General features: G+C 33.9%; 1 protein-coding gene across 1 annotated transcript; it reads right to left on the bottom strand.

Moving 5' to 3' along the window:
* Positions 1–430: 430 nt before the first annotated feature.
* On the bottom strand, positions 431–8,604 carry LOC107495548 (LRR receptor-like serine/threonine-protein kinase ERECTA). The gene is made up of 27 exons (XM_016116692.3): positions 7,588–8,604; positions 6,908–7,046; positions 6,749–6,820; positions 6,510–6,581; positions 6,331–6,402; positions 6,169–6,240; positions 5,996–6,067; positions 5,816–5,887; positions 5,651–5,722; positions 5,492–5,560; positions 5,303–5,374; positions 5,129–5,200; positions 4,969–5,040; positions 4,746–4,817; positions 4,584–4,655; positions 4,427–4,498; positions 4,216–4,287; positions 4,058–4,129; positions 3,897–3,968; positions 3,716–3,787; positions 3,498–3,566; positions 3,315–3,386; positions 3,155–3,228; positions 2,804–2,932; positions 2,311–2,658; positions 1,852–2,222; positions 431–1,326 (listed from the first exon to the last, which is right to left on the bottom strand). Exons 1-27 carry the CDS (start codon positions 7,682–7,684, stop codon positions 928–930), a joined length of 2,991 nt encoding a protein of 996 aa, XP_015972178.1. The 5' UTR covers positions 7,685–8,604; the 3' UTR covers positions 431–927.
* Positions 8,605–9,515: the final 911 nt, after the last annotated feature.

The raw sequence follows: 9,515 nt of genomic DNA, 5'->3' as shown, positions 1-9,515 counted from the left end.
ACTGATAAAAGATATACATATTTTTTTTATTTTTCCAAATAAACAAATTTTCAAAAATGTATTTCAGCCTTTTTTTTTTTTAAAATCATACATAAAATTTGATCAAATCATTTTTTGAAAAAACTGAAAAGAATACACCCTTAAAGTGATTGTCATTAAAATCATATGGTTACCTAAAAAATCATATAAATGAAGAGATGTAATTAATTACTAACAAACAGTATAAAAAAGTAATAATATTTGAAAATCTGAAACAGCCATGACACATAAATCTAGCATAATCATATTTCACAATTTTGAGGCAAACATGGCACAGAAATCAATGGCCTAACACTCTGAATCCTCTCTCACTTGTGGGGTGAGTGTGGTGACCCCATTGCCCTTATTTCCATGTTGAAGCTACAGGACATTTTGGCATCAGGCAGTAATAAAAAGAAGCAAATGAATACAGTGCCTATTAATACTTACTAACTTGCCAGCATATAAAGACACATGACACTGATCCATGTCCAGCTAAGAAAGAAAGAGAGAAAAAGAATCAAATCAGTGCATTATTGCTGTTCACACATTATGCACTGCTTCTTCTATCTCTCTACTAAAGCCATTAAGACCCTTTATCTACCCCACATTGCACAGTGGACCCTCTACACTACAACCCTCATTTACTACACTGCAATATTGTGTAAGTGTGTCTGTGCAACCAAACAAAAGTACAAGAAATTTGGTTAATGCACCTTTCCAATTTTTTATACTAAGGTACTTGAATCAAACACATCATCTTTGCAAACTAGTACTAACTACTAAGATTGAAAACAAAAATAATTAGAATTCTTATACACATTTTTTTTTTGGTTTTTGATTTAATATACATGATATATGAATCATATGATGGTCAATTTGATGATAATTTCCAAAAGGGTCACTGAATCACTCACTATTTTGGGAGATTACCTCTCCAAACTTGAGGAAAAGTTGTGCATCAGAGGTACTCATTGAAGGGCAATTAACCAAGTGTGGTGTCTTGAGGTTTGCATATTCATCAATGTAGCATGATGCTGGAACTTTTGCACATGGTAGTGAAGGTGGTGGAAGAGTTCCTTCTTGTTGTTTTGATGAAATGGTGGTGGCGTCCGCGGTGGTGGACGGCATGAGGCTGCCGAGGACACGTGTCACTTCGTGCATTGTTGGCCGATCCGATGGTTGCCGCTTTGTGCATAATAGAGCAAGCTGATAGACCTTCTTCACTGCTCCAAGGTCATTGCATGTGGCAGTGATGTCTGGATCAACAGTTTCCATCACTGCATTGTTTGCTGTCTTGGACAAAATCTACACAGTAGAGAACCATTATCCATGTAAAAATCAATTTAGAATTTTGAAAGATGCTGTACAAACAAAATAACAGAGTTGTATTATTTGTTCATATCATGTGTGAATTGACATGTCTCACAGTACAAAAGCAGACATCATTTTCCAAAATTAGCAACAACCTTTTAACCTAATAAGGAGAATAGTGTCCCATTACCAACAACTATAAGTGATGACTTATTTTATTTTTACCTATGATGTGTTCCACACATTATTGTGAATCATTAGGTAAATAAATCGACATCATTTGTTAATTTACCACATGAATCAATCGACATCATTTGTATAAATCATATTTAGGTTATACTTTAAGCATAAATCACAAACAACTAGGTGGTTCAAGTCTAAGTGAAAACTTGAAGTTGGTAGAGAAAGTATACATAACATTCTAAAATGTTGGAAATGAAGAAACACACTAGAACATGCAAGCAACATTATGCATTTATAAAAATGGCCTATAAATTAGATAGCAAATAGAAAACTCACCAGATGATGGAGGTTGGATTCATTGTCAACAGCTTTCCTTCCAGTTAGCAACTCAAGTAACACAATACCATAGCTATACACATCGGATTTCTCGGTGAGCCGGGAGGTTCTAGCATACTCAGGGTCTATGTAGCCAATTGTGCCCATTATGTAAGTCGAAGTATGCGACTTTGTGGGGCAAAGAACTTTGGCTATGCCAAAATCAGTGAGATGGGGCTCAAAGTCTCCATCCAGCAAAATGTTTGATGATTTCACATCCCTGTGTATGATCCGAGGACTACAATCATGATGTAGATAGGCGAGCCCTTGTGCTGCTCCAAGCGCTATCTTCAGACGCATATCCCAGTCGAGCTTCTTCTTCTTACTAGCCCCTGAAAAGAATAAACATAACAAAGTAAGAAAAAAAGCACATACAGCATGAACCAAAAGCATTTCCTAAAGAATTTGTTATCAGATTACCATGAAGAAGATCCCATAGACTGCCATTTTCCATGTAGTCATAAAACAGAAGGTGCCCATATGGGGATAAAGAGTATCCTTGGAGACTAACAAGATTCCGGTGCTTAATGCTTCCGACAGTCTCGAGTTCGGTCTCAAATTCTTTCAAGCACTGTGGATAGTGAGAATAGAGCCTCTTGATAGCCACTGGCTTGCAATTTTTGAGAACACATTTGTAGACTGTGCTTGATGCACCATATCCAATAATGTACTTCTCGCTCAGGTTTTCAGTCATCCTCATGATATCCTCATACACATGAAGCGCCATATTCATATGAAGAATCACTAGTTTCGGAGGAGAGAAACTAACTGCTAATAAAGTTCATGTGTCAGTGGTGGAATGATAAAAACACTATCACTATACATTAATCATCACAAACACTCCTAAAATGAGCCATGCCAATTTACAACTAAGATTAAATTTTGATCATCTACACAACTAAGATGAATTTACCTGGTTTGTCGAGTGATCCATCTGGAAAAGGAGATGGATTGTATGGCCGGCATGCTGCGAGCAATATCATAAGGAGGATTACAAGGCCACCAAGAGCAATTCCTAGAATAGCTGCCTTAGATAATGTTGCTGCATGATAAATAACATATTAGCTTATTTCTCATGTTTTTCACATGATTAACAGCTACCAAACAAACATAGAAATAAGATCAATGATATTATACTAAGGCCACAATCTATCACAAACAACTCGAAATCTCAAAACATGGACTAATCAAGGTACAATAATCAAAGAATATCTTCTGAGCAGACCCTAAAGAATTACATTTCCTGTTAGGTAGTTGTTCTTACCTCGCTCCGTAGGGTGATTAACATGACAAGGTGAATTCAACCAATTGCCACAAAGATCAGGGTTTCCAATGAAACTGTGAAAGGAAGTTTGTATCAATGAGGGGGAAAAAACATGGTTACCACATTGACTACACAAGAATCAAGTGTAAATGATCATTACCTGTCAGGAGGGAACCTTGAAAAGTTATTGCTTGTGGGAATAACACCAACTAGTTTGTTATACGATACATTACTACAAGATTCAAGATATTCAGCTTGTTAGTTAAAATAAAGGTGATGTTGTCCAATTCCTGCAACTATGCTACCAGATTATATAAAAAAAAAATTAAGAATACAAACTTACAGCAGCGAGAGACTAAGGCAATTTACAAGCGACGTCACATCCCCGGATAATTTGTTGTTTTGTAGCCTCCTATATAACATTTTCAAAAAATAAAATTAAAAATACCAACAGAGATAATCATTGAAAACCATTTAACACTCCAAGAGTCTAAGATCATCAACGAAAGTTTGTGTTCTAATACAGATAACAAGTTATTAATTTCCAGCAACTGAACTTACAATGACACCATGTTCTGAAGCTGACTAAGTTCTTGAGGAATCAAGCCAGAGAGTTGATTATTTGACAAATCACTGCAAGATAGAAGGACAAAAACCAATTAGCAAACAGATAAAAAAAAAGGGTAGTAAACAAAGGAGAAAACAGATTTCATAAGAGGGAAAAAAAAGATAAATGACTTGCATGTCCATAACACTTCTAAGATTAGCAAATTCTGCTGGAATAAATCCTGTTATATGATTTCTGCTCAGGTTCCTACAAAAATCAAATAAAAGCCGTGAGTAAAAGAGAAACTGCCAGATTCGAAAAACAATAAATAACAAGAAACTTGCCACAGTACTCACAGCTTTAGAAGATGTTCCAAGTCACCGAGGGAAGAAGGAATGGAGCCAATTATATTATTATTTGAAATATCCCTAAGAAGGAATCCGAAACATTATCAGTATGAACCCGAGAGATTTACATTTTACATAAGTAGATACATTAAATAATTCATACTTACAATGTATCCAAATTACCAATCCGTGATAGCTCGATCGGAATAGGCCCTTGAAGATTGTTGGAAGAAAGGTTTCTAATGGATAGTGATCACAATTTCATGAAACAAGGACTAATTAAGCAAAGTCCAAATGTGTAATACTTGACAAGTTGTTAATAAACTTCAGTTGAATCCTACATAATAGAATTGTAAATAGGTTCTAGCTATCACTTACAAATAAGTCATACTCTCCAAGCTCTTCAGCGCTCCAGGAATTGTTCCAGTCAACTTGTTCCCATGCACATTGCTAGTAGAAGAGAATAGGAATCTGTTACCTTAATGTACAAGAAAAATCATAGTAACGAAGTAGCGGTACAAGGTTTATTTCTTACAGGCTGTTAAGGCTTTTACATGAACCAAGGTTATCGGGAATTGGCCCCTCTAGATTGTTGTTGGCAACATTTCTGCAAAACCATTGGTGACCCATCAAGTTAGGATAAATTAAAAAAATGAAGAAAACCATCGAATTGAAACTTCGAAGTAATGGTGCTTACAAGTCAAACAAATCAGTAAGCTTTCCAAGTTCGGGTGGGATGCGCCCACTTAAATGGTTATCATTCAGTTCCCTACAAAAGATGGTTGACCATTAAACATTATTTAAAAACTTGCATTCACTATTGGAACAGTGAGTTCAACAAAGTGCCTCTAGAACAGACATCTTTGTTTGAAGGGAAAAGAAACTACAGCATAATGTAGCTGAAGAAATAAGGATCTTACAAATAGTGAAGCTTTGTCATGTTCCCTAGCTCCGGGGGGATGAAGCCTGTGAGCTTGTTTCCATGCAAATACCTAGAAACATTTCAGCAATGATGTCAAAACACATACCGAGTCTAAAAATTAAACACATACAAGATGAAAACTAATTGCTTATACTTACAATTTTTCTGTGTATGTCAGGTTTCCTAAGATAGGAGGGATTGATCCACTTAACATGTTACAACTCAGATCTCTGGATAAAATGTATGAAATTAATATGATGGACAAAGAAGAAAACATTAATTAAGAAACTTCATAGTGTTTGTTTCAAACACTACAAGCTAACAATGCTTACAAGACGGCGAGTGCTTGCATGAGACCGATCACCGACGGAATATGGCCGGAGAGTTTATTCCCTTGAAGTGACCTGCCAAACTCAAACAAATCCATCAAGCAAGTTCTAGTTTTCTATCCTATTTTTCACCCTATAACCAAGCACCTTAATGAAATATAGCTATACAAAGAAACATCATGCAACACCTACAAGGTAGCTACTTGAAGAAATCCAATGTTGAATGGTATCTCTCCAGTGATTTTGTTGTAGGATATGTCCCTGACATCAAAAGAAGTTACATTAAAATTGTAAAGAGACAACAAAAAAAAAACATTCTCCCAAAATCAGCTATCAAACTGGACTACATACAAGACTTGGAATGAAGTACAGTTTCCTATGCTTTCAGGAATGCTTCCTGTCAAGCTATTGTTTCTAACATCACTGCAAACCCCACAAGAAAATTGATCAGTTCGACTCGATTTATGTTCATATTACCAAATTGGAATGAAAAGAGAGTGATATGGAGATACTTACAAATACCACAATCCAGTTAATTGGCACATGTCTGGTGATAGTGAACCAACCAAATTGTTACCTCGCAAGCCGCTGATGATCAAAAAACAAACAAAGCAAACAATGTTACTGATAAGATCAGAAATAAATATGTCAAGAAATGATAGATTATACTTGTTGCATGTATTGAATACTACTTACAGATACTGCAAAACTTCATTCCAGTATATAAGTCTTGGTATTTCGCCACTTAGATTATTCTGTGCCAGGTCTCTAGAGAAATATATTCAAAGAGGCTGAGAATCATGGAAGCTAAAACTATAATTATTTGGATGAGAATGAGAGAAACAAAAGAAAGGAATAAAATAACTCACAGAATCTTCAAGTTAGGAATCTGAGACAAAGTTGAAGGGATTGGACCAATCAACTGGTTATTCTTCAAAACCCTAAGACACCATTAAAAAACAACAAGAAATGTTATCATCAAATCTCTGTTGGAGTAACAGAATGACAGAGAAATGCACAACAAAACTCACAAATTTTCCAGTTGTTTCAACTTTGATATTGAAAATGGTATATCTCCTCTGATCTCATTGAATGAGAGGTCCCTGAACATGCATAAAAAAAGAATTCTAAGTTCCAAGTCATTAAGCTGTTCTTAGATTATGAGTTGGATTCATGAATTCACTTCTTCTGAGTGAGTTTGAAGACATACAAGCTTTGTAAAGATGAACAGTCACCAATCTCATCTGGTATCTGCCCTGATAATCTGTTTTCTTTGAGATCACTGTACCAAAAGAAAAAACCAATCACACCATTGTAGCAGCAAGGACAAACAAAAAGCACAGAATGCCACAAACAACTATAACTAAATTTAATTCTTTGATGAACACTTCTGTTTGCAACATAATCTTTCAAAAGTAATTTTGGTAATTCAAAGTGTAAAGAAAGTACATGGTGACCAAGCTCTTAAGGTTCCCTATTGCTGGTGACATTTCACCATCAAGATTCAGTCCTGAAAGATTTCTGCATCAAAAAAAAAGAAAATAAGGAAAAATAAAGCATATGAACACAATGTGGTAAGAGTAATTTTTAAGTTTAATAATAACTCACAGTGCAACAACATTGAAGGTGACATTATCACAAGTTATCCCTCTCCAAACACAATAATCTGAAGAAGGTGAATCTGTCCAGTCATATAGAACATTATCCACATCCCTAAATGACTTCTTTATCTCCAACAATGTTGCTCCTACCATTCAAAGTAAACATTATTCAAAGCATTAAACATGTTTGTAAGAACAATAGTTAGGAGCTTCAATATTCAAAGGAAACAGAGTTCTTCTTCCAAATTACATGTTCATATGCAACAAAGCACTCATTTTCCATGCTAACAATGTGGAAATTTACATCCATATAATAATAGAAATGAGGGGGTTAAAAAAACACAAGATCCCCAAGAAAGAATAAATTAATAATCAAGTCAAAATCAGTGAGAAAAAAAGGTGCTGACTTTAATTAAAAAATTGGACCAAATGATATTTGGATGGAGAACCCAAAACATAAAAATAAATAATTCTGAGTCTTTTTCTCAATACCCTTTACTAAGAAAAGAGAGAAAAACATAGCAAGTACTTGGCTTTTCTAGCAATGCCCTCCATGAAAGAGAAGTTTCAAGTTTCAAGTTTAAGCATTGATGTTTTGTCTCTCACACTCAAAAGATATCTTAGCTAATCCAAACACATGAAGAAAAATGGGAAAGAAAAAGAAGAAAAGACAACTTAAACACTCACCATCATCTGAATCCACAGTGTTGCCATAACCACAATTGAGAAGAAAAGCAGCAACAACAAGAACCACCCCAAATCTAAATGTCATAGAACCTTCCATTGACTTAAACCTTCACACACACACCTCACAAAAGGAGAGAAGAAAAGAAGAGCCAATGAAGAAGCTCTCTCTTTTCCTTCAACTAGGAACCATAAACTAGAAGAAGAGGAAGAAGAAGAAGAAGAAGAAGAAGAAGAGGAATCTTAATATACTATAGTGTGTTATATTATGGTGCAATGTTTGTGGCACTTGTAAGTAAGTAGTAGTGGCACTTGTTCTGTGACAACACAGCATTTGAAAAATGAAAGTGGTTAAAAGGGTAAGGTTGAGTTATGCCTGTGACAATTCTTCTGTGTATTCCCCAACCCTTTTAGCCATTTATGTGAAGAATATTAATTGGATTTTGCCTTGTTCTGATTTTTCAAAATATGTAACAGAAACTGAATGAATTCACATCACAAACACAACACAAGCTTTTAGCCTTTGTGTTCCATCACATCCTTTCTGGCAAACCAACACAAGTGTAAGAAAGATGCAGCACAAAGAAGAGAAAAACAAAATTAAAAAAAAATATATGAGTTTGTGAGTGAGTGAGTGAGATAAGAGAGAGAAGAAGAAGAAGAAAAAGAGAAGGGGAAAATTATTTCACAGATAAAGTTAAAAACTATCTGCAACCACTTCTGTTATCAAACCTGCAACTTCTGCAAACACCACACTACTTGTACTCTCTCTCTCTCTCTCTCTCTCTCTAAAATCTCTAATAACACTTCCATTATTAATATATTTTTTAATGTGAGAAACTGTATATGGTTTGATGGTGTGACATTCATTCAATTTCTAGCCATACCCCCTCTACATAGTAGTAGTAAATAGGACTGTGCTCTATAAATCTAAATCTATATCTATGTCTATATCTATATGCTATTATTAATGGTGCTGGGCTAAGTTATGATGCTTTTGCTATTCTTGCATACTTGCATGCCATTCATGTAACTTCTTTCATTTCATAACAATTTTGTTATTAGAAATTCGGTTAATGGAATGCATTTCAACTTAAATCTTATAAAATAGTCTCAAGTGTCAAGAGAGTTTTATAAAAAACATTTTTTTATTTATCTAAAAGACCATATCACTTTCTGAACATTGCCATCGGATGGCTTCATGTTTATCAATCTTGATTTATTTATAAACATCACTTAAAACTAATTTTGGTTGGTGGAGCCATCAACACTAAGTGTTAAGAATTTAAATTTCGTTTTGTGTTTATAGTAATTTATTAGGTAGTGATAAGTCCTTAAATAAAGCTCAAATTTATGACAAATTAATCATTAATTTATCAAATTAAAAAATATCGTAGGTGACAAAAAATTTATACATATCCACTTACTAATTAAGTTTTAAATCTTAATTTTTTAATTAAGAATTCAAATACTATTTATTTTGAATAATCTTTTATTACTTAAAAGTTGACAAATAAATCCACATTTTTCTTAATTCTCATGTGCTAAATTAATTTTAAAAGATAAAGTGTATTAATAGTTTCTAGAAATTATTAGGTTAAATACCTTTTTCTATTATCGTTTTTTATTTAAAAATAATGTTAGTATAGATAAAAACTAAAAGAGTAATTAGGATGGATATTTAGAAAGAAAATGCCAATAACGTAATTATAGAGGATCTTAAATTACTTTCTTTTTTAATTAGTAGTAAAATTTGAACTCAAAACGTCTAAATAAAGATATAAAAATTACGTTATTTAAACTATAATTCCTTGGTCTTAAATTACTTTCTTTGTGCTTTGGAAAAGTTGAAAAATAAATCATTTGACATCGATCTATGATGTATTCCATGCATTCTTTTTGTTCTAGAAATAAATAATACAAAAAAAGCA

The sequence above is a fragment of the Arachis duranensis genome, chromosome 6 (genome assembly GCF_000817695.3).
Source record: "Arachis duranensis cultivar V14167 chromosome 6, aradu.V14167.gnm2.J7QH, whole genome shotgun sequence".
Taxonomy (NCBI): domain Eukaryota; kingdom Viridiplantae; phylum Streptophyta; class Magnoliopsida; order Fabales; family Fabaceae; genus Arachis; species Arachis duranensis.
Note: the sequence above shows the minus strand (reverse complement) of the source record. Positions and strands in the feature narration are given on the sequence as shown.

Bases quoted from the DNA above. Each gene is read 5' to 3' on its own strand.
- LOC107495548 (XM_016116692.3), bottom strand. From the start codon at position 7,684: ATGGAAGGTTCTATGACATTTAGATTTGGGGTGGTTCTTGTTGTTGCT. The intron at 6,241-6,330 runs GTGAGTTTTGTT...ATGGTGTCTTAG, and splicing joins TTGAAACAACTGGAAAATTT to GGTTTTGAAGAATAACCAGT. The intron at 3,387-3,497 runs GTAAGTTTGTAT...TGAATCTTGTAG, and splicing joins TGCCTTAGTCTCTCGCTGCT to TAATGTATCGTATAACAAAC.